Source organism: Stylophora pistillata, chromosome 5, assembly GCF_964205215.1.
Source record: "Stylophora pistillata chromosome 5, jaStyPist1.2, whole genome shotgun sequence".
Taxonomy (NCBI): Eukaryota; Metazoa; Cnidaria; class Anthozoa; order Scleractinia; family Pocilloporidae; genus Stylophora; species Stylophora pistillata.
Window position 1 is genome coordinate 6,753,120 of NC_142523.1, and position 27,386 is coordinate 6,780,505.

General features: G+C 40.3%; 1 protein-coding gene across 2 annotated transcripts in view; it reads right to left on the reverse strand.

The window, feature by feature from the left end:
* Positions 1-11,683: 11,683 nt before the first annotated feature.
* LOC111325022 (protein MON2 homolog) overlaps positions 11,684-27,386 on the reverse strand; it is a 32,778-nt gene continuing 17,075 nt past the window's right edge. Inside the window, exons 16-33 of one of the 2 annotated variants that reach the window (XM_088760143.1) lie at positions 26,954-27,027; positions 25,847-25,934; positions 25,549-25,650; positions 25,277-25,387; positions 23,896-23,988; positions 23,292-23,374; positions 22,380-22,542; positions 21,473-21,742; positions 19,632-20,726; positions 18,863-18,983; positions 17,291-17,350; positions 16,507-16,570; positions 16,193-16,253; positions 15,974-16,100; positions 15,282-15,401; positions 13,719-13,827; positions 13,247-13,338; positions 11,684-13,105 (exon numbers count right to left, since the gene is read on the reverse strand). In XM_088760143.1, coding sequence (XP_088616269.1) covers positions 12,936-13,105; positions 13,247-13,338; positions 13,719-13,827; positions 15,282-15,401; positions 15,974-16,100; positions 16,193-16,253; positions 16,507-16,570; positions 17,291-17,350; positions 18,863-18,983; positions 19,632-20,726; positions 21,473-21,742; positions 22,380-22,542; positions 23,292-23,374; positions 23,896-23,988; positions 25,277-25,387; positions 25,549-25,650; positions 25,847-25,934; positions 26,954-27,027 — 3,003 coding nt within the window. In that variant the 3' untranslated portion in view covers positions 11,684-12,935. The remainder of the gene's footprint in view (positions 13,106-13,246; positions 13,339-13,718; positions 13,828-15,281; positions 15,402-15,973; positions 16,101-16,192; positions 16,254-16,506; positions 16,571-17,290; positions 17,351-18,862; positions 18,984-19,631; positions 20,727-21,472; positions 21,743-22,379; positions 22,543-23,291; positions 23,375-23,895; positions 23,989-25,276; positions 25,388-25,548; positions 25,651-25,846; positions 25,935-26,953; positions 27,028-27,386) is intronic. The other variant, XM_088760144.1, reaches the window with a different exon arrangement.

Sequence of the window (27,386 nt, forward strand, 5' to 3'; positions counted from 1 at the left end):
TTTTCTCACCGTGACAATCCATGAAACCTTTTGTGGCGGTACTTATTGCATATCTATTATTTTGACTTTAATTCATGATATTGTGTAGATACGTGTCTTTGGAGAATTTTTTACCCAACAGAGGACCGTCGTTTACTCCTTTTTGCAAAGAACTGAAATGTTATACCATTCCCCTTGGGAATGAGTGCACGCTGTCTTCCTGTTGTCTGTTTTCGGGAGGACAGGATGCGAGAGAGTCATCGAAATTCCAGTCCTACCTGTGCAAACTCTTTAGACCCTAATATAACGTCAGTATGCATATTCTCCATACTGTTCTCTGTACATTCCCTATGGTGCTGACAAGGAGAATTTGTTAAACGATCAAGAGCTTCTTCGGTTGGTGATCATTTCCATCATTCTCGTGAGCATAATCATTGCTCCTGGGATGATACTGTCAGGATAGATTAGATGCTAGTCACTCATGGGTGTTAAAATTCCATAAAATGACAAAGGTATATTGTCAAGCAAGGTAGCTATAAAAGTATAAAGGCTGTTAGTTTCTAAAGAAACTGTTTGGGGCTGCGTCGGTGGGGGTAACGAAATAATTTGAATATATCAGTTGAAATGGTAAATTGGCCATCGTTACGATTATAAACGCTGACGTTTCGAGCGTTTGCTCTTCGTCGGAGCGACTAGGGAAATTGTGGGTTGTGTGTGCTTTTAAAGGCAGAAAAAGGAGCTACGGGATTGGTGGGAACATGGCAACGAGAAAAACACGAATAAATTTGTGGAATGAAAAGCGTTCGTTGATACCTGTGGGATTTAGACTGCCGGTTTGAAAGATGAGCTTTTGTTCAAGAGTTTTCCGGCTTTCCGTACTACCTAAGTGTAAGGAAAGACCGCAGATTGCCATTTGTTGCTTAGAATGATTAGGTAAATTAAAATGTTTAGCGACTGGTTTCAATGTGTCCTTGCCATTCCTCTCCACGTCGCGAAGGTGTTCTCGGAATCGGTCACCTAGTCTTCTGCCTGTTTCGCCGATGTAAATCTTTTTGCAAGAAGTGCAACTTATGCAATAGATTACATTGGCGGAGGTGCTCATTTAATTCATCTTTAGGCCATCAAACCTCGCTTTGCAGTCAACATCATTCCCGCCGTCAGAGTTTTCTGTCAATTAGGCTGACGTTTGCACGTGAACAGAGGCTACAAAGGTTTTTTTTTTTTTTTTTTTTTTATCAAAGGGGTTCGCAGTTATGAATTTTTACGCGCTTTACGTGAAGTGGCTCAGACCACTTCTTCACCTCGTATATCAGCGGGCTGTTATTAACGAAGCGAGAAGGACCGGCAAATGGAGCGTCTAACACTGTTTTCAAAAAGATAAGATAATATTTGTTTGTTAATGATAAAAATAAATAAATGATAAAACGAATCATCTCTCAGAGGAGGGAGTCAAAGGCACTCCAGGTACCCTCCAAGTTAAGCCTCCGGTGTAAATCCCTTAACACATTTATATTTTCCGGTTCCTTGTGGTCTGACTTGTTTTCAGTTGTAATATCATTTCATGCGCGAGAGGAAGACCTACTTCCCTCGCGTGTGTGCCTCGCCTTTCGCGTTCGCGTCGCGCTTTTCCGCGTGATTGAAAAATGCCACAGAACGCCCGGAAACGCCACGAGGAAGTACTTATCTTTTGTCTTATCTGTCCAGGGAAGAATCAGCATCATCTCTTCACTTTACCTCCCTCAAAGAATATCCCTCGCGTGTGTGCCTCGCCTTTCGCGTTCGCGTCGCGCTTTTCCCCTTGAAGTACATTTAAAGTGCATTTGGTGCATTTTGAGTTCTTCGAATCTTGCCATTCCATCATAACAGAAAAACAATGCGTTAGTTTAACTATATTTTCCCTTCAAGAAAATACAATAGTTTGTCTTTGGTTTTGTTAATTTTTGTTCATCTTATTAATGAAAATGGCGAAATAAAGATGGTTCGTTACAGAATAGTTTCATCAACGCAAATACGTTTCGTTCTGTCTCATTTCCACAGGGGAATTCATCGCACGCAATGCACTCCCCTGCTCCTAATTCTTGATTAGCCAGCTAAGCCTGCGTGCAAAACTCCACGCCAGATCTGTGACGTATCACCCGCTTATTGGCTGGAGTAGTTAATCCATATTCATCCCAAATAGAAAAATGTTTTGCAAACCACGCTGTTCTTCGAGGAGTTAAGATGTGTCGTCCGTTAGCGTCGAAATTAAAGTTGAATTTTGAAGATAAGAGGACAGTTGAGCTGTAAAGAGGAGCACCGGAGAGCAGTGTTATGTTCCTACAGCACAAGGTGAGCATTTCTTTTGAAAATTGTGCCTTGATTTCCTTCAGAAAGCAGACCAAGTCGCAATATTTTACAATAACAAGTGAACGCGTGTCAACTGTTTAGTTCAAGCTGCTCTTCATCGACACGAAGTTAAAGTTAAAACCAGTAAGACCGTCAGTCTCCGTAGAAGCAAAACCGTTTATATATTGAAGAACATTCTGATATGAATTAATAGTAACCTTTCGGACGAACACTGATTTATTAGTGCTATTTTAGAAAGGAACGAAATTCCTCGGTTTGTCATAAAATCCCTTCCTCGAGGAATTTTTCAGAACTGTACAAAGCAAAAAGAGAATAAAATATCTGTTACTTAATAGCTCTTTAGATCTTATGTTGTGTTGAACAGTTCCTGATCATATTGCTTAATTCTTATTTCCAGGAGGAGAAAAGCTGAGAAAAGTATGGAAGAATAAAGAACCTAGTCGAGAGGAGAGACTGGAATAAATGAACATAAAGAGGATACTGCACAGATAAGAAGTTTGATATTATTGTATTACAGTAGCAAAAATTGGTGGCCTTCTAAAATCATCAGTATTGTAGGAAGGGTTTTCTCTTCGCCAAACGTCTTTGAGTTGTCTAAGAGAAGGAAATGCCTGGAATAGAATCAGCAACTAGGAATAAGTGAATAGCTTTCGACTGCGAGCCACCAGTTTTTGAGGAGTAGTTTATTACGATACTTAACAAATGGTAAACACCACAGCGTACACTATTGAGTTATGGATGCACGCGGGAGGTTGCTAAGCACGAAAGAAGCGTAAGAGTCGCTCGAGGCGATAGCCGAGAGCGACTCTAGCTTCTTGAGTGCTTAGCAAACCTCCCAAGTGCATCCATAACTCAATAGTGTACGCTGTGGTGTTTACCATTTGTTTTATAACATAACATTGATACATTGTAGCTAAAGAGTTCCCTTTTATTTAACAAATCTTACGTGACCAGAAAAAACAAGCGCGCGCGGGAAAATAGTCTTTGCATTTGCTCACGTCAGCAGCGTACACCCATGGGCAAATGGGGGACGCTAAATTGACCAATCAGAGCGCGCGCTTTACTTTGGTCATGTTATAAAGATTGTTGGGTAGAACTTGGGCAATGGTATGATGGGCAAGAGTACCATAGAACTCCATCATTAATTAAGCATTCAGACTAGTAGACTTTGTTTTTAAAGTTTTGTCGTGAAAGACAAAGAAGTGGAATGCATAACTAATGTATGGGGTTATATGGTACTCTTTCCGTATGATTTATTTTCGAACGCGAGCCCTTATTTGAGCAACATATCTCAGAAAAATTCGTTTCATTGCGTTGACAAAAGTAGCTATTTAGCATTGATACAAACTTTGCTACAGAACACTAACAGCGAAATCGGTGATTTTTTAAAAACTGATTGCTCATTTTCATTGCTCACTATTGTTTGTATAACAGTTAGTATCGCAGGTCGGTTGATGTCGCAAAAAGGTGATATTTGTTAAGGTGGCACTGTAACAAGACTTCAGAGCAGGACCAAATTCCTTCAAAAATTGCTTTACTTCTGAACACACAATCCTTTCAAGATAACGAAACCTGCCATTCATGTACAAACGACTTCATCACATTACATAACCAACTGACCAGACAGAACAATCTAACGTTACCGACAGATATGGATTATTCAACTGGATAACTATGATATATCACTTTTACCCGACGGCCGAAAAAATCACAGAAAAATTTACCAATTTGACGGTCCAAACTTACAATCGACTGATAAACATAATTATTCAATTGACTTTGACAATGACTTCTGCTCAAGTTGCCAAACATCAGATATCGACATCGACAACGACAAACATCCCTTTTTACTCAAGACCACTCTTACCCGCACGATCATTACAACATGATGGGTTACAAGTGCTTCACATAGGCACCGAAAAACATCAGAAAACAGTTTCCTTCTCGATGTGAGCTAAAAGAAAGGGGAAATTGCACAGCAACAAAGTATTTGTTTTGTCACACAAGAGAGAAAAAAACCAGTACAGTGCCATCTTGATACATAAATCCAGCCTCGTTCCCAGGGCCTTTTCCCTTAGCTGGGGGTGGGGCGGGAAAAGGTAAGGGAAAAGCTAAGGGAAAAGGCCCTGGGAACGAGGTTGGCATAAATCATCAACTTTGTCCCATCAAATGAGTTTGGGTTTTGCTTGGTAGCTCTTTGTTTTTAACTCTTATGCCTGGTCACGAGATCGTTCGAGCAACAATCGAGTCGAAATGCATTGTTATATAAAACAGCTGTGGACAAAGAAATGTAGATTTTCATTTTGCTAAGAACATTTTTGATAGATATTAACACGGATTTTTAGAACTTTTCGCAAATCATTGAAACCTAGATATAAGACTGAACGAAAAACAAAGAGGCTTTTCTGGTAATGACCAATGAAAAAAAGACACGAGTGTCTCAGTTTTCCTAGTAAAAAATTATGAAATATTCAAACAGGTTCTGAAAAACGTGTGACTTGATTAACTGAGGGGGATTGTTTTTCATTAAGAACAAAATTTTCATCTTTCGAAAAGGCATTACTTTGACAGGTATGAAGATAATGAACGGTTTCCGGCGGAAATTGGAAAAAAAAACTTACAAGTTGGACGAACAACAATTGAGAGACAACTTATTTAGTGAGAAACAATGAAACGAAAACATCATCAAACGTTGCTCGTTGCAAAAAACCAAAATTGTCCGGCGTTTTTCAGAAGATTTTTCCGAACAAGGAGAGGATGTAGAGAGAATTTGTCTTTCTGTTAGCTTTTTCGAAATTTTGTAGAGCAAGTATTGGCTCATTGTGGATATAAAATTGTTGAAAAGAAGACTAGGTTTATCTTTCAAGACAAACTAGAATAGCAAATAAGTTAGTTCCACATCAAATTTCCGAGTTATTTTCTTGTCCACTTGTTAAAAACATTTGCATATTTACAACAGAAAACAAAGAAATTAAAATTTCGTTCATCTTACCATAACACCTGCGATGAACAGTAATTAAATCGCAAATCTTTTGAATCAATCGAGTTATATTGTGCATTCAAGTTCAAAAGTTGGTGCCGTTTAAATTCGTACAGCATTTCTTTTCTTTTTCTTTGATGCGAACGTTTCATTTAATCGGCAAATTAGGTCGTTCTCAGTGTGAAAAGGAATTACTACTTTGATCTTTGGACCAGGCACAGGATTTTAAAATAATATTGTAGTTAACTTATTCGTACTTTAAATGGTAAAGATCTTTAGTTCTGTCACTCGATGTAACACAGGAATGTAGAAAAAATTATCAGAAATATTTTCGTGGTTTTGGGCTTTAAATTCAATAATTTCGAGTAATTTGCTTCGTGAATTTGGTGAGCAGTCTTTGGAGCCCAATTATGCTTTTCAATCCTAAAATAATGGCAATAAAAAACCAGTACGCTCCAACTGTTGATCGGCCATTTGCTTCTGAAATTTCTTCGGGATTGCAGTTTCATTAAATAAGAGCTTAATCGTTTCATGTCTTAGCTCCTGAAGCTTTAGTCGAATTCAAAGAATATGCTACAAGGATTGATTTGATGTTACTTCTCAAATTGCTTCGGGAATTCAGGAAGTCAGCTCTAAAAAAATTAAAACTTAATAGTGAAATGTCTCGGCTTCTTCGACAAAAATCTTATTCCAACGGTATGCTCCAATTATTCATGTCATTTTATGGGTCAAATTACTTTTACAGTTCATTTGGAATCTCGAAAAAGTAATACTCAATTTCGTTTAGTATTTCACAAGGGACTTTTATTTCACTGCAAAATCTCATTTTAAAATCTTGAACAAAATGTTTTAGTCCTTTTCCATCCTGTATCCTGTGTTACATCACAAACTGGCTGCATCTAATATCTTTTATTCTGAAAAAGCATTAGGGGCTAAATATTTATTTGGATGTAAAACCTTAGGATTAAAAACAAATGGAACAGTAATTGACATGTCGACGACAAAATTCACATTTTCTGATTGAACTACCATAGCTTGTCATAGTGCTTTTTCGTTTAAAACTTTTTACAAGTTCATCTCGTGTAAAAAAACTGAAAACGTAAAACTCCGAGGTAAGAATAGTCGATTAAAATGAAAAAAAAAAACAAAAACTTAGAGTTAAAGAGAAATTGGTGTTGAGTTTTCATTTTTTTACACGAGATTCTCTTTAAATAGCTTTTGGCGGGAAATTTTTACAGGAACGATTGTTCAAATTTCTGTCGAAAAGTTGCCAGGGGAAACTCTGTGCAAACGGTCCAGATTTTCCCGCCAAAAGTCTTAGTATATATACGAAAACTTTTTCTGGACACCTTTTAATTGATTTGATTGAAAATTACTTATCTAATTAACTTGTAATTAAAATGAATTGTTGAATGAAACACTTGTGGTTTATTGAGTATACATGATAATAACAAATAAAGACAGCAGGCGATCAAAGGTAAAGTTTATTTAAAATGTAGAACTTCAAACAAAAATTCGGCGCATGCGTATTTTTGAGCACCGTATTTTTTCTAAGTCTTTTGGCGGGAAAGTTTGCCGCAATTGAACAGATGTTTCTTACAGAACAAATAAAAAAAATGGCGCACACGTATTTTTTTCCAAGTTTTTTGGCGTGAAAAGAGTAAAACCGACAAAAAAAGATTCCAAAGACTCCTCGAAATACCATTTGCTTACCTTTGCACCGACTTCAAGTCTTCGATTTTGGTAAATGAATCTTGGGTCTGACTTGATCCATTCTTGATAAAAAAATTCGCGTCGTCTAATTTTGTACTTCTAATTACACCTTGTCTCGTGCTTGCAATCCATTCTTTCTCGTTTCAATCGAGATCGAAGCATTGTTGATAATCACCAGTCAGTCTGTAAGAAGATAAAGAGAAACATGAAATCAACAGATGCAAAAGATCTAAATTCGTACTTTTTAAGCGACAGGATTGAGCGGGATTCGTTCTTAAAAACATCAACATTAAACGTTCATATTTGGTTGCGTTAGACGAATATAATTGAGTATGGAATTGGGAGTTAAAACATTGCCCATCAATTCATCAATTCTTATGATGTTAGTTCAAAGATTCTAGTCATGATTGGCTCAACTAATTATTCCCCCACTGATATTTTTCTTTCTTTCTTTCTGTCTGCTTGACATTGTATGGAGAAATTCTGTCTTGGTCACTCGTGGAACCAGATGGATAAACGATAACGTGAACGAAGTATGGATTTACGGGTAAATTTACCATCGCTGATAAATATTGAAATAAATTGTCGAAAAGAAGAAGTTACGCTTTATTTCCGTCTCTTGCTAAGCTATCTAATTATGAGCAAACAGTTCTTTATTGCAATGAAGCAATGAAGCAACCAATCTAGGATTAATCTCAGTGCTTGCCAGCAATTCCTTGAGAGCCATCACAGAATTCAAATCATAATTCCGAACGGTTGCCAGAGTCTATATCAATCGCATACATACATACATACATCGAACTTTATTTCATCTCGAATTAAGAGTAGCCGAGGAAAAAAAGAAAAAAAAAAGAAAGAAAAAATTTTCAATCCTAGAATAAAATGAATTACTATTTACATTAACTAGAAATAGTATAAGAATATCATCATCATTATTATTAGCTCATATAATAAAATTATGTTGACGAATTGCTGAAATGAAATTATTTAAAGACGAAATAGCTCTCGACAGAGACAATTATTGTGCTCTTAACAAATAAGGCAGAAAAATACAAAAAGCATCTCTGCGCACTGAATAAATACAAATCATGGTACGTGATATTTCCGAATGAATTTTAAAAAACAAAAATTAAATCCCCGTGCTACGTTTCTAGAGATTGAAAAGCTGCCACCATGATACCTTAACAACTTCTATTTTCAAAATTATTCTTTTAAAAATGACTTTGGTAAAATGTGTTCGCTGAAAGATTCCAGCTTAGAACTTTTCGTATTTCAATACTCTTAAAATGTTATTCTTATGAAATCAAGTAATTTATTTTTCAATCACTAAATCTCTTTACCTAGTATGTTTTGTTTACCAATTTCAGGTCATGCGATAATACTCTGGAGAACTGGTTCTTGCAAATTTCCTCCGATTACGTACTAAAACACGCATATTCACAAAAGTTAACGCTAGAAATCTATTGAAACCTGTTTAGATTAAACAAACATACACCCTAAAATGGTCTATTCATCCCTTGAGAAAATCTTTGATTTAATTGTTGATTGTTTGTTTTGCATGTAATTCTGTACCTAAATGGTTTCACACCATTCTTAAGAAATGCTACCTTCAAAACATCGAGTTCCCGAGATGTGGATTAAGGTGTCACGAAGCAGTTTGCAGTTTTTTTTGCTTTGGTGAATAAGTATTACCAGAAAAACAAATGGTCTCAAAAAATTTGAATAAAACGATTTTACTTCTTTGTGAAAACTTTTTCTTTCGATTACGATTTTTTCCCGACGCTTTTCAGGATAAGAAAGCTTCGACGCAGCCAAGTTAACAAACGTAACACGTGAATTGGGAGAATAAAAAGATGGAAACTATTGATCCAATTAAGATCAAAGCCAAATTCCCAGACCAACTAATGCATTGAAATGTAATTTGATTTTTGGTTTACCCAGGTTCACGTCTTATTGAAACTTTATCAGAAATCTACCTGAGATTCAAAGATAAAAACTTCGAACTATTTAAAAAATTATAAAATTTCTCGGCATATCCTTGAAATTTTGGTTTTAGTCTTAGGAGCTAAGAAATTAAAGGTTGAACTCCAACATGTGTTTTCAAGAAATATTGATAAACTTCGGAGACTACTTGAGAAAAAAATTGACATTTTTGAAGGATAGCCAAGAGCCAAAAATATAAAGAATTTGTCTCTTTTTGTTTCGTTTTTGATTTGTTTTTAAAATTTAACAATTAGTCTCCGAGATGAGTGAAACATATCAGTTATGTATAAACACATCAGGGCTTAATTCTTATCAGAGAAGTAATAATGAGTTCATTGGAGAATTATAAGTTTGGAACATATCAAATTTGGTTTTAGGGGCTGACAGTTTCGAAAGAAACTGTTTGGGGCTGCGTCGGTGGGAGTAACGAAATAATTTGGATATATCAACAAAGTTGAAATGGTAAATTGGCCACCGTAACGATTACAAAAGCTGACGTTTCGAGCTTTAGCCCTTCGTCGGAGCCTTGGACATTTTAGGCTTTACGAGAATGATTCAAGTAGAAAAAAACCTTCTTAGAATATGATGAAACATTCAGGGAAAATTCCAAAAATATTCATGTCTGGAGCATATTCCCTCAGCCTCAAAAACTAAAAATTTCAAATTTAAACTTTGCGATGCTTTGAATGAATTAATGAAGTTTTAATATAAAACAAAAATTGTAGTCAGTTATATATATGTATCAGAGATTTCAGATACTTACTGTTGAAGCATACTCTTAATTTAATTTTATTTTTCAGGAGATAAGACATTCACCAAAAAAGTTCAAATTCTTTTCTACTTTTTGTTTTAGATTGAACTGATTAAAATAGTTCTTTATCTGTTTATGGTACAGATTTGCTATCACGTAAAAACCTTAAAAATTTCTTAACCTTTTCTGACGATCATCATGCTTATCTCTGAATTTCACACATCAGTTAAATTCAGATCTTTACACAGAACTGATTAATTCGTTAGAGAAAAAACTCAATTCACTAACCATAATTGAGGGTATCCTATTTTTCCTCCTTCACTTGAATTTCCTGAATTCGATTCATTCCCATTCTTTGCTTTATGCTGCCCCAAAGAGAAAAAAGAGAGAAAAAAGAGTAAATATCTTTACTTGACTACCCTCTGTGAAAACTTAATATCCAGGGGGGGGGATGACTAACATCTTATTTCTCCCCTACACTATCACTCCCGAATAAAACATCGAGTCACAAGAGGAAGGGATATGGTCGCCAACTGGAGAAGTTCTTATTGTAAGATAAATTATTTTTGTTAGAACCATAGGGAATGTATAAATGACTGTATGCTGACTATCTACTATGACGTTAGGGTGCAAAGGAGCGAGTATTTTGACAATTCTGTCGATATGAGGTCACTAGTACTCAGTTATATTCCCAGAAGGAGAGCAACTGTAAATGTAGGGTTTCTTTCCCAAGAATCCAACGCAATGACTCAATGAGGGCTTGAAGCAAGACCTCTCAATCTGGAGCCTGGGCCGAGATATCTAGGGTTACTCTAAGAAGTTCTACCATTCCTGTCTCCGCTTAAAAGATCGGAATGAAACTTGTGATATCCACAAAAATTGTCAGAAATCTTTCCAAAAGTATTTCTAAGCCACATCTTTCTCATGATCCCTTCTTTCTTTAGTGGAGGTTGGGGTAAGGTCCGGGAAAAAGCACGTTTACAACTATTTCGACGTTTAAAATAACATAAAGATGAATAACTGTACATTGTATTAAGATAACAACAGAAATGAGAGTAGATTAAGAGGTAACTAAGAGATAAAGTACATATAAAAGAAGACAGTATTCTTGTTGCTGCCCTGAATGTCACGTGGTTCAATAAAACTGTAATGGCGGCCGGCTGTCATGAAGGAGTGTTCTTGCACTGCACTGTATCTTGCATGCTATTTCTTTTTTGCATTCAATTCTGCAATTTGATTTTCAAGGACAACAACAAGAAACATAAACAGTGTATTTGTCTGAAATTTAAATATACGAAGGTTATTTATTTACCTTGAAAACAGCGAGACAAAATGACATCCATTGATCCTCGACGTTGAGTTAAAACCACTCAGTTCTGCTACCCTTAAGAAACGCACGACGGACCTTGACAGAACAGACGATATCCAACGTAATAAGGTTGAAAATAGGAGTTTCCTGGCTCCAGAGTGGCTGAAAAATAAGCTGAAATTTCTTGTAGTTCAAAACCTCTTTCCACGTGCAAGACTACTCGCAAACATGAATATTAATTTTAAAAAAATACATTTGAAATTCAAATGAATTTGAAACTTTGAAAGGCGGCGCGAAAATTGTCGAAAGGCTCTTCGGTTACTTTCTATCGGTTGTAAAATGAAATACAATGAATAGCTGTATATTAAATTTCAAACTTCGCTAATGAAGTCTAGCGTGCCAGCATGGCCAAAAGACTGGACGAAATCCTTTTGTCTCAAGACTAACTTGACATGGACTGAAAGTTCGCAGGAAATTCTTTTTTTCTTTCATTCAGTAGCAATGGGTGAACCGTTTTCTATACATGGGAACGAGAAATCTCCAGAAAACAGCTCTTCGACGACGAATCGTAAATACTTCCCAAAACTTGTCATTATTACGATTAAATCTTTATTGCACACCGTCATTTTTTAAGAATTTAATTCATACTCATTTTTATACAACAAATATCGAAATTTTCCAGGAAATTCTTTCTTAAGATATTCGACAAAAGCACAAGTAAATAAGTAGAGGGTGCTAATCTAACTATAAAGCGAGTTTTAACTGAGTGTCGAAAGCAGCACAGAATTCTCTTTCGTTTGAACTTATCACCTAACAATTGGCTAACAAACTCGCGCCATCTACAGATGTTACTGTCACCAGGCGCGTAACGTCCTCGACGCATATACGCACGTGCGTACTTGAAGTGACCAAAAAAATTTGAAAACAATGTTGTGTTTGCGCCAAGTTTGCTCAAAATAAGGGCAAGACGCTTTGTTCTTTGCTTGTATTCACACAACTATTTCAAACAAGAAATAAAGAACGTAGTATTTTTCGCTCAGTTTACTTAGGTTTCTAAATCATATACTTGTGCGTACTTGAAAAAATGACCACGCTACGCGCCTGGTCACGTGTTCGTTTAGCGTTCTTAGTGGACGGTTGTGTTGTTTTCCTTTGCTCTAATTGGCTAATAGAATACCAATGGTTTCTGTTTTACAACACTCGCTTCAAAACTGTCCTATAGTGAAAAACAATCTATTTTCATCTCAAAGCAGATCTCGTTGCAAACATGGAAATCAGCAGAGGTGCAACCCTCTGACTACCAAGATCTAAACAATAATTACCCTTGTAAACTGTACATTTTTGTTCTAAGATTAGCTCTGAGAATTTTGAGTTACATCTAACAGCATGCCCCACTTACTATTCCTATAAATTCTCGTAAGTAAGAGGGTCGAAAAAAAAAAACCCTCTATACTTTTCTTTGCCAAATATGGCTTCAGATTAAGCACAATTTCTTTTTCTCATCCGCTTCAATGGCTGGAAGAATCCCACGACAATTTAATTAATTTAGATATCCGTACAGAATACAGAATTCTTTTTTTGAGACTATTTACCAACAGCATTGCGGGGGTCAGGTGAACCCCTATAAAATATCCCAAGGAGCTGTAATTTCTCTGACTCGTTCCCGTTGCACAGTAACAGTAGCCACCTTGGAAGTCGGGAAGGTACAGTACTACGAGTATCTTTTGAAGTGTGATTTTTTTTTTCCTCATTATAGTATTTTCAAGAGAGTCTTTGGTGAAGTTCAAAAACCTTATCTTAAAATTTAATGTCAAGTTATCTCCCTTACACGCTTAAAAGCGAATGCTTGATGTCTTTCTGCATTAGTCTTCATTTTAACGTTTTCCATTTACTGCTTTCGATGCACGGATCGGCGGTTTTACCAAGTCAGCGTACTCTTGTAGTGCCTCTCGCAAAGCTCGTCGGACAGGGGTTGAGTTACAAACGGTGCATTCCACAAGACGCGGGTACAACTCAACGACTTGTTCCCAGATCTGTGCGTCCACTGAAAAGAAAACAATGAAACGTCAGGTTGGCTTAATTGAACAAGAAGAAAACAAATCACGTTGGATATACACGGGCATAGCGTTATCTTTAACGAGGAATATTTCACTTTAAGAGGAAAGAGGAGAACAATGAAGCTTACCAACTGTAGGGTTTTCCCTAACAGCTCTTTTCAAGGATGCCAGCAATGTACTGATGGCTTTCATGACAAAAGACATCTCCGCCATTCGTGTTCTGATGAATAATACACATAAACTTAAATAGGTAACACTTAAAATCTAGAAAAGAAGCGGCAAATAGATCGGCCATGTGCTTTGAATGCCACTATCAGCCCTAGTCAGAGTTGCCCTTCGATGGACTCCCGACGGCCGACGTAAAACTGGCCGCCCATGGAAACTAGGAGGAGAGGCTAGATATGGGATGTACCTTGACCTGACTGGCAACCGACAGAAATCAGTGGCACTCTCTGTTCTGACGCCGGTGCATGGACGCACGAAAAGGACTTTCTGACGACGTCAAAGCTGAATTATGTGAGATCTCTCAAAGAAATCGTAAGAGGGACACGTCGGTCAGGGATGGTCTGCTCAGTTAAGCATAAAAAGTCAAGTTGTTACCTTGGTAGAGGACATTTTCCACTCAGTTTCTCATCTTCCACGTATTTAACAACAACGTCACTACATCGTCTCAGAAGAGCGTCCAGCGCCAATTCTGACACCTTACCGTCTATAACAAAAGTGAAAATGCGGTCACAGCAAACTCCCTTGCTACATTAACCCTAGAACTCCCATTGGTGACCAAGACAGAATTTCTCCTTACAATATCAAGCAGACAAGTGATGAGAATAAAGAAAAATATCAATTAGGGGATTACTGCTTTATCCAATACCAAATTCGGAAAGAGTACCATATAACCCCATACATTAATTATGCATTCCACTTCTTTGTCTTTCACGACAGAACTTTAAAACACGTAGGCGCGCTATATAAGGAAGTCTTCCCTGGGAAGACCTAGGCTCATTTGTCACTCACCGTTGACGTGTGCGGGTCAAATTTAAATGCTGGTAGACGAACAAAAGGAGCTAATGGGATATCTATTGTTTACTTCCACCAGCATGGGGGCATGAGGTAACGTGCGAACCACCTACTTCGGTCTCAAATTTACCGCCACAAATAAAGACAGTTTCCATTTGAGAAAGGAAATACAAATCTCAAAAATTCTTGTATTGTGATGAAGACATAAAACAATTTTGAGGAATGCGCCCGCTGTTCACTGCTTTGGAGTAGCTGTAGCTCAAGCTGACTTGACTCTAAGAGTTCTTCATCACACGACGGTTGATTGACAAATGGTCCAGTGGGACATAAGGCTCTTTTTATAGCGCGCCTTCGTGTTTAAAAACAAAGTCTACTAGTCTGAATGCATAATTAATGTATGGGGTTAAATGGTACTCTTGCCCCAAATTCTCCAAATTAACATCGCAAACATTATATGACAGACGGTAAGGAGAATTACTAATGAGATCTTAAGAGTGAAAGGGTAAGGGTAAGGGTAAGAGATCTTCCAAAAATTTAAAGATCCATTGCCTCATTTACATGACTTGAACAGTAACAGTCAAAGTGATGAATTTCTACACAGCAAGTTTGTAACAAAGCACAGATTCACCCAATGTTATCGAAAATATCCGACTCCTGTTGTTAATTTCCGAAGAGGGCCGAAGCCTTCCGAAGACTACAAGCCTATGTCCACGAAGCCTGTGCCCTAAAACCTGCGAAACCTCCCCGAATATTTAACAATTATTCCACGAGCGCGCGTTGGATTTGAGATGATAGATAGCCAACGAGGCGCGTAGCGCCTCGTTGGCTATAATCATCTCATATCCAACAAGCGCGAGTGGAATAATTGTTTTATTAAAAACGTTAAATTAAACTATTAAATTGTATTAAATTCTTAGCTCCCTTTTAATTTTAAGGTGACACGTACGCTTACCATATTTGTAGATTATGGTATATTGGCTGATATACCATAATGGCTAAGCCAATAAAAAGTCTTGAATTGCATTATCCAATGATCTAGTTTTTAATAATATCGAATATCTAATACAACTATTTTTCCATACAGGACGTCGCGCATTTGACTATTTTTTTTGCTTCTATGATAAGAAAACGATGAACAATTCCTACCCGGTTGCTCCGCACGTTGATCCACTTCAGGTGTTCCGTTGACGAACGAAAACTGTAGCAAAGTTTCGAAACAAGACTTGGCAAACTCTTCACGAAGAGGAAATCCATTAGCATCCGTTCCTGTTAAGAAAAGAAAAGTGGAAAAAAGATCTCATTAATCGAATAAAATACACAGATAGATAGACTTAACGACAAAAGCAATCTGTTCACGAAATTCATGGCGATGGAGAACTTTCTGACGTATACGCAATTGAAAGAAATGCCTTAGAAATTTCCGTAGCAAGGAAGAGGGACTGCCTCGACCAGGAGTGTAGTGAAAGGAAACGAAAGCAATGAAAGAATAACGAGAAAATAAGGAAGTAGTTCTTTGAAATCTGCCGTTTGTCATTTTACCTCATGGTTTCGTTGACTTCACAACCACTTTCAGTAAGGCCGCTCATAAAATAAAACTCCGTTGTTTTACCATACGCAACTTTTAACCCAGTTAAGTTACTTGGAAATCTCAACCACGTTTAACTCACTAAGTGCGGCCGCAACCAATGTAACGTAATAACGCACAACACGGATTTTCTTGAAATGCCTGACTAGTGCAAAAATCCACAGATGTTACTGATAAGCGTCGCTTATCTCTAACTATTTACATACATTCTCTTCGTAGTTCTTTGGATGAGTTCAGTTATTAAACAACGTACCGCTAAAAGTGGCATCTGCAGCGGAGTGAATGGAACCTCTGTTCAGAAGTGCCATGATTCGCGCCATGAAGTCTTTAGGCAGAGCAGCGGAATGGGGAAGAATCTCCTCACGGATCATGCGCAGAAGCTGTCAATTAAAAAGAACTATGATTAATTCCTAAGTCACAAATGTGACCCCCTCTACCACCCCCTTAAACTACCGGTTTTATTTTCCTTTACCTTGATGTCTACTTCTTCGTCTGCCTGATGCTGTTCCAGCGACTGATTCTCAGGAGGGGTCCTGGTAAATCAAACACGCGTTTCATTAGGGGAAGTGAAGGGTTGATGTTTTTGACTTATACTTAAGGTTACGCGAGGCTGTCTAACACCTTTATCAACAACGGGCTGCGTGTTTTCCTGCGCTTGCGACGGGAGATGTGATTTCTCGCGCTTGCAACGAGTTGAGTGTTCTCCTGCACCAATAATGCTCTGGTACTGATTTTTAGACACCTCATTCATTGCTATCTTAATAGGAAATAAACGGAGCAACTTACTTGTCTGAAAAAAGAAAGTCTTCAAACGCTGAAGCTAATTCATACCACATGGACCTGAAAGAATCTATATGGACAGGCGAGACAAATCAGAACTGATCTAGGAAAGGATTGAAAATACAATTTATACAGACGACGCTAATAGCAACATACGAAGCGACGATAAGGCGAGGGGCGTTTTCTAAGAATTTTCTCACATAAATGCCCTTCGTTGTGAGGCCAATCCCTTTCTTCGGAAGGTGGGGGGGGGGGGGAAGGAAAGGTATAAAAGGGGAAGAAAGAGGACAGGGAAAATGAAACAGATAACTATGAGACGAGAGGGGAAGGGGAAAAGAAGGGAAGGGGATAGTGAGAGAAGAGGAAAAACAGGGGCAACGAAACAGACAAACCTGAGGAGAGAAGGGGGAAGGGGGAAGGGGAAGGGGGAAGGGAGAAGGGGGAGGGGGAAGGGGGTGGGGGAAGGGGGAAGGGAGAAAGAGGGGACGGGGATAGAGGGGAATGGAATGGAGGGGAAGGAGAAGAAGGGGAAATAAGCAGGGGCTAAGAAAGATAAAGGACAAAGAGAAAAAAAGGAGACCATGTTGAGTGGAAAGGCCAGAGGGGGATGGGAGAATGAGGAGAAGGGGGCAGGACGGGGGAGAACAAAGCAGACAATCTTGAGCGGATAAGAGAGGTCCACCTTGCTCGGAAAACAACCCAATCCAAACATATGAAAAGCTTTATTTTTCTTGCTCGCGGAACCATTAATGAAGTAAACAGCCATTTCAGTCAATTTAAGTCACGGTACCTGGTCGCGCGAGAGCCGCATTGAGTCCTTTACGAATGGTCGTCATCAATGAATCCTCGGCTAAGATAGGGGAAATAAATCAGACAAACCTGACGCGGGAGAGGGAAAAGGGAAAGGGATGGCGGGAGAAGAGAAGGACAGGGGAAACAGAACAGGCAATCGTGACAGGAGAGGGGGAAGGAAAAATGATGGGAAGGGGATTGTGGGGGAGGAGAGGACGGGGCAAACAAAACGGGCAATCATGACAGGAGAGGGGGAAGGAAAAATGATGGGAAGGGGGTTGTGGGGGAGGAGAGGACGGGCAAACAAAACGGGCAATCATGACAGGAGAGGGGGAAGGAAAATGATGGGAAGGGGATTGTGGGGGAGGAGAGGACGGGGCAAACAAAACGGGTAATCATGACAGGAGAGGGGGAAGGAAAAATGATGGGAAGGGGATTGTGGGGGAGGAGAGGACGGGGCAAACAAAACGGGCAATCATGACAGGAGAGGGGGAAGGAAAAATGATGGGAAGGGGATTGTGGGGGAGGAGAGGACGGGGCAAACAAAACGGGCAATCATGACAGGAGAGGGGGAAGGAAAAATGATGGGAAGGGGATTGTGGGGGAGGGAAGGACAGGAAAAACAAAACAGCCAATCATGACAGGAGAGGGGGATGGGGAAATGTGGGGAAAGGGATGTGGGGGAAGGAAACAGAAAGGGAAAAGATACAAGGGAAAGGGAAAGGACTAGGAGAAAAAAGAAGATAATACAGGCAGACGAGGTGAATGGAGGAATGAGGAGCAGTAGGGGAGAGTGGGAGAGTGGGAGAGTGGGAGAGAGTGACAGTGGGGGAAGAGAATTGAGGGGAGAAGGAATGGTGGAGGAAGGGGATAGAGGGGTAAGGGGATAGAAGGGTAAGGGGAAAGAGGGGTAAGGGGATAGAGGGGTAAGGGGAGAGAGGGGTAAGGGGAGAGAGGGGTAAGGGGATAGAGGGGTAAGGGGAGAGAGGGGTAAGGGGAGAGAGGGGTAAGGGGAGAGAAGGGTAAGGGTAGAGAGGGGTAAGGGGAGAGAGGGGTAAGGGGAGAGAGGGGTAAGGGGAGAGAGGGGTAAGGGGATAGAGGGGTAAGGGGATAGAGGGGTAAGGGGAGAGAGGGGTAAGGGGAGAGAGGGGTAAGGGGAGAGAGGGGTAAGGGGAGAGAGGGGTAAGGGGAGAGAGGGGTAAGGGGAAAGAGGGGTAAGGGGATAGAGGGGTAAGGGGAGAGAGGGGTAAGGGGAGAGAGGGGTAAGGGGAGAGAGGGGTAAGGGGAGAGAGGGGTAAGGGGAGAGAGGGGTAAGGGGAGAGAGGGGTAAGGGGAGAGAGGGGTAAGGGGAGAGAGGGGTAAGGGGATAGAGGGGTAAGGGGATAACGGGGGAAAGGGAAAAGGGGGGAACAAAGCAGACAGTCTTGAGCAGATAAGACAGGTCCACCTTGCTCGGTGGAGTAGCTAATCCAGACATATGATAAGCTTTAATTTACTTGCTTGCGGAACCATTAATGAATAAAAATAATAATGATAAAACAACCATTTCAGTTAATTTAAGTCACGGTACCTGGTCGTGCGAGAGCCACATTGAGTCCCTTACGAATAACAGTCATCAATGAATCCACGGCTAGTTTCCAGGTGGACTGGGACGAGCAGCTGTACTTGAGACGAAGAGGATTGCGCAAAGACTGGAAACAGGGATGATCTATTTAGTATTTTTGTTTTCATTATACAATCAAAACAGAAAAGGTTCAATACAATATCAATACAAAAATTGTAAGAATCTAAAACGTTCATAACGCCTTGAAGAAAAGTAAACCTCGTTCGTTCCAACATGCGTAGCTGACAGTTTTGTATGCGCTTTGAAAACCGAGAATACGAGCACCGAGGCCGCGAGAGAATTGGGACTGGAGATAATGGAAAAGGTGCACACGGAACTGCCGGCTACGGAGTCTATGTTCGTTCAGATTTGTCGCAGCCATTGTTTCACGAGGAAAGATAGGTTAAGCATGAAATTTACGGCTTACGGAAAAAAACGTTTGACTTCTTGACCTCTGATTAAAATACGAGTGCAGTACTGCCGTTTGCTGTTGTCGCAACTTGAAAGCCATGCTTAAACTCCCTCCTATCTTTGAAAGAGTTGCCCTTTTTTGTGACCGGCCTTTGAACTTAATTTCTCTCTAGTTTTGTTCCATGAAATACGGTTGAAAATTGCTTTACTGTCAGTTTCAATAATTGACTGATTCATAAATTGCTAAAAAAAATTCTACACTCGTTCAATATTAAGCGCATACTGATAATGTAAATAGATTTAAGAAGCTGATTGCCTCTCGTACCTTGATGATATTCTCTAACACTTTTTCCTCTATAACAGCTGGCTCAGAAAAACATTCCCCATAAAGCACCACAACCATTTCCATGCATTTCTCCGAAAACGGAGTCAACGACAGAATAATCCATTCCTTCTTCCTCCTTCTCGAAGCATCTGCATCCGACGAATCGTCAACTCTAGGAGGTTCCGTTGCGTAATCGAAAAACTGTAGTAACAGTGTGAAAAGTGTCGGATATATTGGTTGTTTAGAATCGTGCAGAACCGCTTTGGAAGAATGAGGAAGAGGCTCACGCAAAATTTCAACAGCATCCAGAATAGCATGTTGTAACGCTGTTAACACGGTATCCTGAAACGAAGGAACTAAAAACGGCGACTGATCTATATGCACAGGAATAGTTACAGAGCTTTGTAGAATTTTCGCAAGCTTCTGTAGATCAGCCAAGCCAAAACGACTGTAAATTCTCATGAATAGTGAAGGAAAAATCTGAACTAAGGCTGCCAGAAAAGCTTGTGCAGGGTAAGTTCTAGTTGAAGTGATTTTTCCAGAAGAGTCCCGCCGAGTTCTGAAGATATGTTCCTCCGACATACTTGTTATGCCGATGTTGTACCAAGCACGCCATGCATTCGTCCATAAATTTAAATCCTCATCTGCGGCTTCACAAAATTTAGGTTTTACTTTAAGTTTAGCAGCTCCTTTTACTGCTCTTTTCTCCTTCCCAGTGTCTCCCGGACTCGATGAATTTGCAACAGCGCCATCTTGACTTTCTGACGAATCTTGAACGATGTCTTGAAAACTTTTAAGAGCCGCCAGTGCAACTTCAGCGGATTTACTCAGAGCCGCAGACTCAATAAACTCCAACAACAGCGCCCATGCGCGCGGGAACTCGTCAAGACCCGCCAAAATTTGGCGCCGGTTGTTAAACACACGCGCCACGCCACTAAGAGTCAGAACACGTGTTTCCGCCCACTGTTTTTCAGCGGTATCCCGTGAATGGTGAATAAGGATTTTATTCTTTGAGTTTACCACGTCGCTCGGTGGAGGAACATCAGCCGCTGAAGTAGACATGGCTTTCACTTGTTCAAGCAAAGGAAACAATACCTGGTGACAAATTAAAACGTAATTACCCGTCAGGTTTCCCTCTTTCCTTGCGAATGAGGCGAGCTGTGAAAAAAATTTCTCTATAATTCTTCAGGCCCCGAGAAAAGATAAACATACTATACCTCCTTCCCATATCGAAACATTATCCAATAAAACAGTGACGAGAAAAGACAAAATAATCGTCCTGGGAAGGGGGGGGGTGTTATCTTGACAAAAAAATCAAATTTAATTTATTTATTCGCCAGGGGAATGGCAGGAGAAAGGAACATAACTTTCGTCCCAATTGACACCTAACCCCTTTGTACCCACCCATCCCATCCCGGGGAGAACATCGTGCGTGGGAAATTAACGTCTCCTACCCCTAACCCTGCAGGAGACGGGACCTCCGGTTTATTCGTCCTCATCCGAGAAGAATAGAAAGTCTATCCATTTCCTGATATTATAGCAAGGTAGCACATTCTCCTCAGTTATTTTAAGACCACGAGTATTGGTCCGGCCGGGGCTCGAACCCTCCACCACCCCCCCCCCCCCGCACAAGAGTTCGGCGCTTAACCAATGGAGCTAACCGAGAGGCGGTTAATTACTACTAAGTCATTGACTACTAAGTATTTAGGAGCCAGAGGGGTGAATTTCATATCTCATCAACTGATCAACACGCAATCGTGTTGATTGGACCGCGGACTGCGAACTGCGGACTTTCTTGTACACGAAGAATAAAGTCAACACGAGTAGAAAGTAATAATTACCCTCCACAGAGCTGTGTACCACGTGACATTCTCCAGCAACGAGCCATGCGCACTAATGGTGGAGAACAGCGTTTGTCCCGCGCTTTTTCTGACCGCAGGCCTGGGGTCGACACACAGCTCACCAAGTTTGGAATACAAACACATCCACTGTCTGTCTGAAGGGGGAACGGGTTTGTCGTACTTGGCATTGTCATTTGTGGTGGTTTCAGCACCTTGCAACTCTGTGCGAATTTTCTCTCGGTGTTGTGATAGAAAATCGGAGATATTCCACTACAAAAGGAGATTTAGAATCAATATTACAAAATTTTCTGAAATTGAACCAAACCTGGTGCTGTTACACCCGTTTAAATGGATGTATTAGGCAAGAAAATATCGAAGGTCTTTTGGAAACGTTAATAAAAATCTGAACAAGGAAACAAAAGTAGGGGAAAGGTAAACTGGAGACCTTACGAACACAAAGCTTGTTCAAGCAAGGGAAGCCTGTTAATTTCCTAATCTGTTTTGAGCTTTTCCAAAATGGTTATAAACCGATAAACACCGCAACTCATTGGCTTGTGTGGTTGTTTGTGACTCATGTGGGACAACTGAGTCCTGACACCCTGAAAGCACGCCAACGTTCGCACATGCGCAGACGTTTGACTGCTGTGTTCCAAAGAACAGGGATGCTTGTCCCTCACAGACCCCCCCTCCTCTCTTCCCCTCCCCTCTTCTAGCAATTCATTAAGTTTCATGGACAGTTCCTCAGTAGTCATTTATAATTCTGGGTTAAGGAACTATATGGATGACGTGTCTTTCTACAGTGACCAAGCCAGAGTTCGAGCCCAGACCCCGACGCTCAGCACGCTGACCGATGGGTCACCGCAATTTCACTCCTGGACAAAATCATTGCTCAATGTTTTCAACCTACCAACAGACCAATGGCTGTCAAGCTAATGTTCAGCTCTTGGGGCTGCAGGCCAAATTTTCCTGCCACATCTACCACTACCTTGATGCACGTACAAGGCATTAAGGGAAGGAAATCGGTCACCACAAGCTGCAAGCTTTGAAATGCCACGCGAATGAGACCTTCCCTATAAGAACGCGGCAGAAAAATACACATATTAGTGCATCTAAGCAGACAGTAAATGCTTTGACACTGTTAGGGCTCCACAACAAAAAGTATTCCCATTTGGTCGCTTTTACATTTGAGAGATTAAGCACCACGTATTTTTTTCCCGCGAACGGCAGAGAGGGTCACGTGACCTGACATTTCCCGCGTTTGCCGTTTGCCGGTCGCCGTTTCTACTCGAGGAGGACATTTTTCACGTCTGTAGGGAACGCGAAAACGCGAGTATTTGCAGCCAATTTTTACCGACTATTTCTACATTTTGATTGCTTGCTTTTATAGCTAAGCTTCTCCATTATAGATCACTGTGCTCAATACCGAACACGTCATAGGCTACAGTAAAGGTGCAACTTCTCTGCGTTTTTCTGGTGAGCAACGTACAAGTGCGAGTAACGTACAAGTGCGAGTAGCGTACAAGGCGATCGTGAAGGAGGGGTGTCGCGTTAGAAAAACGTCGTCATTTATGCCTTAACCCTCGCCTGGCACGTTACTCACGCTTGCCTTCACTCGCCTGAAAAACACACATACAAAACAGGCCCGCTCAACGGCTCTAAATCAATTCTATAATGTGGCCTATACCTTGCATAAGAATTCTTTATCAAAATTACCTCTAAATTATCAAATTTACAACAGTAGCCTAACAATGTAGGTTATCTAAGTCATCATGTCATGAAATATCGACAAAGATCATTAAAACTTAGAAGGAGATCTTACCCCTGTTGGTTAGTAGCTGCTCCGATAACTCCTAACACGCACAGCCAGCCCTGACCAAGATTTTGACCAGTAGAATGAAGAATCTATAGATGGTAAACAAGGATTTCATTCTAGCTTTTACCTTCTGTATGATTAATAAACGTCCAGACTAAACAAATGAATGTGCAATACAAACGAATTTGTGTAGTATTCTTTGGGAATATCACGCGATATTTAATTTTGGGGGAAATTTTGTGATATCTCGTTGGAAGTTTTCGGAAACTTGCCCCGATATTTTGAGTAAACAAAGCTTTTTTCGTTCCAATTTTCTGCGTAAAGGTAAACGAAAAGTCGAACAGAAGCAAGTGAATTTGCCCATCTCAGAAGAAATTTTCTAGTGCCGAATCGAATATTCAAATGGCTGATGGAAAGTTATTGAGACTGTTTGGTTTTTGAACACAAGCACGCTAGAACTATCGATAATTTCATGGTTTAAGGTAAATGAATTATATTGTGAAATTTCTTTTTTCGAGGTTTCTGCGTTCAAATATACCAGACGCGAAACATTTAGCCACAAAAATGATATTGACATTTTTTAAAACTAACTAGACAGTGATACCCTTACCTGAAGTACACATTCCAATTGTTTATAGCGAATATCAGAAAAACTAATATTTGACATTTCTTGGAGTGGACTCAGAATCATGGATTGTAATTGCTGTAGGAGCAAACAGAAAAAAAGATTGTAACTTTAGTATCCATTTTCCCCATGACCTCGGAGAGAAAACACTACAGTCGCTGGATAATCAGAGTTGATCTATGGCAATAACCGGTCTTATTACACGACCCGGGCAGTCAGAGGGCCAATAACTAAAATCAACCAATCAAAATGCTCTATTGCCGGTCAATATTCTCTCAGTATTGGACCGGGCACTGTCCCGAATGGTCCCGAATGATACCGCACTTGTGTCTCTTTGAACTTTAGTCGTATAATAAATCTCTTATTAACCAAGCTTGCCCGGGACCGTACTAGAAGAATATCGGCCCTCGGTCTTTTTTGTACGGACGTCGCTGTGCTCGGTCCGTACTGTCAAGACCTCGGGCCGATATTCTCCCAGTATGGCCCTCGAGCTTGGTTAATAAGATATATGGAGTGTCTGCCAATGTTGATCCGTGTGTTTAACTGGTTGACTGAGTGATTCGTATCGACTTGCAATTTTCAACTGAGTGTCGAAAGTAATCCGGGATTGCTGATTGGTCCAGAAAACTCCCGCTTCTTTCTCAACCAATCAGATTCAAACCTAACGCGAGTTCGTCACCCGAGTTTTCCCGCGCTTTAGGCAGTTTGCTTGTTGTTACAAAGGGTTCTCATTGGCTGCTCGTGATAATTTCTTTTCCTCTGAATGGCCGTTGTGATTACATCAGATTTGAGAGCGTCCCTATCAGCGTTAAAATGAGTTGATTATCAACTATAAGTTGATAAAGGTGGGTAAACTGCGGTAGTACATTTGAAAAGGTAATATTCCGACCCTAAACCCTTCATAAGAGCAAATTGTTAGTCTGTCTGTCTGTCTGTCTGTCTGTCTGTCTGTCGTTCGCTCTGTCTGTCTGTCTTTCGCTCCGACGAAGGGCTAACGCTCTAAACGTCAGCTTTTATAATCATAACGGTGGCCATTTCAACTTTGTTGATATATTCACATTGTCTGTCTGTCTGTCTGTCAACTTGTCTGTGTTTGTCGTTCTGAATAATTGACTCGAGGTAAAAACAGGCAAACTACCAAAAACGCGGGAAAACACGGGTGACCAAGTCACGATTTTCATTGATTTACACTAAGGCGCAAGTTTTCTAGACTAATCAAAGTGGTATGTTCATTCCTCTGTTCCTAAGTTCACCCATCTGTCGTCATTCCACTGGCAGGCGAGTTGAACTGCTTACGATTCCTTCTACCAGTGTCAAATTATAAGGCCGGCCTATGACATTTACTTACTAAAAACACGTGACTTACCAGGTCTTGTTTAAGTGGTAGATCGTGGTCATGCGTCAGAGCTGAGCGAACCAATGATGTCACCGCTTCGGCGCCCCATTCTCTCATTTTCGTGTGCGGATGTTGGCAAACCTTGGAAAACATAGAAAAAAAAAAACACATATGCGATGAATCATAGGCTAATTTTTGGCCAAATGAGAGGTAACGATACAGCCACAGAGGACCCGTGTTGGTAGGTGAGGAAAAGGAGGAAACTTCCGATTTTTCGTTTTTGTCGCTGTGAAAGAACTTACCTCCAACAGATGTGCGGTCAGCGGTTTCCACAAAACGCGTGCGCGGTGGAGGTTATTTAGCCCTGTTTCTAATAACTTGGCAACAGCGAAGAGAGACGGTTCCTTAAATGAACGAAGCTAAATATTAGTTCGCTGAGATTGAAAAACACATCGAGTGCAATAACAAACCAAAAAGGAATAAGCCTCGCTACGATTGGAGAAATTTTACAAGGATTGCAAACGAGAACTTGTAAACCTCAGCTAAACTTTTCAAAATGGAAAATCTGGCTAAAATCTTTTCCTTAATATTTTCTGTTACCTTGTTGCTTTGTGCTTGTTCCATGGATGTAGACGACAATCTACAAAGCGCGTCTACAAGATGATGAAGGGCTACATCATCCAGGTATCTAAACATACAGGGGAACAGATTGAGTTGCCGAGTTGATTGAAACCCAAGCTACAACCAGCGTCAAAACTGGTTGACACATTTCGTCGGAAGAGTTCTATTTATGCGAAGAATAACATTCCTGCTTCTACCTCACTATAAATTATTAACACCCCCCCCCCCCCATTCAACGTTGGCTAAAAGTTCATGGGATCACGATACATCACTTTTTAGGGGGGCAAGGGGGCGAATAGCTTAACTCAACAGGGGGCAAAAGCGATAAAATTGAAGTAATAGGGGATTGAAAAGACCAATTTGTCAACAGTTTTGTCGCTGATTGTGGTTCCCTGCTATTTTGCGTTCACATCAAATGAGCCATAGAGGACAGAGCTGAATGATGTCAAAGGTATGCGGTCAACAACGCGGGCTCAAGGGTGCGAGGTTTAAAATTTAGCGAAATTTGCCAAAACAATAACGAGCTGGCATTTAAAACCGAGGCAATTTGTTGTCGTCGATGGCATTTTCTTATTTCCAATGTTTGTAAGGAGAAAGCTAGTTTTGGAAAATATTAAGGGGTGTACAAAGTTTTTGGAAGTTGTTCAGCAAAAGAAAAGCAGCTAGGAAAACAACGCCTCGAAGCAACAGAATAGAAAATCAACCATGCGAACGACTCAAAATCCGTGTTTCCGCGCCAAAACCTGGCGCGTGCGCATGTGTTATTTAGCTCTGTCGCTATAGAGAACTTTTAAGAGACAAATCAAAGATACTGCATGTAGATTCGTGTGCGGCAAGTATCCTGCATATTATTAGCAACTGTGTTGTTTTGAAAAGCTTTGTGAAAGCCAATGAGAACTCAATGAAAGTACCAGCAAAATCGAGAAACAGCAAACCACCATTGGTTTAAGTATCGCATCTCACTGATCGATAATGCAGTTGGAGTTTTTTTAGCTGACTGATAAAAGGGAAGTAAAGCAAAGCAGCGCAATCCTAGACTGATTTAGTTTTTGAACTGAAAATTGTAATTCATCTTCGACAACATACTTGGATGTTTCAAAGAGCCTTGATAAGATAGCAGCTAAGACCGGAAGTTCAGCCATCATTGCTTGTGTTATTACCTGTAAGAGACAAAGACAGTCACTAACCGCCTCCCGGTTAGCTCAATGGATAGAGCGCTGGACTGTTGTGCGGGAGGTCGAGGGTTCGAGCCCCGGCCGGACCATCAACTCAAGGTCTTAAAATAATTGAGAAGAATTTGCTACCTTTCTATAACATCAAGAAATGGTTAGATATTCTAGTCTTCTCGGATAGGGACGAATAAATGGAGGTCTCGTCTCCTGCAGGGTTGGGGTAGGAGACGTTAATTTCCCACACACGAGATTACTGTGTGATGGATGTCCTCCCCTGGGGTGGGATGGGTGGGAAGGTGAGATCGATAGACTGAAGCGGCTGCCAGAGGCGCCTGATATGCTGACGT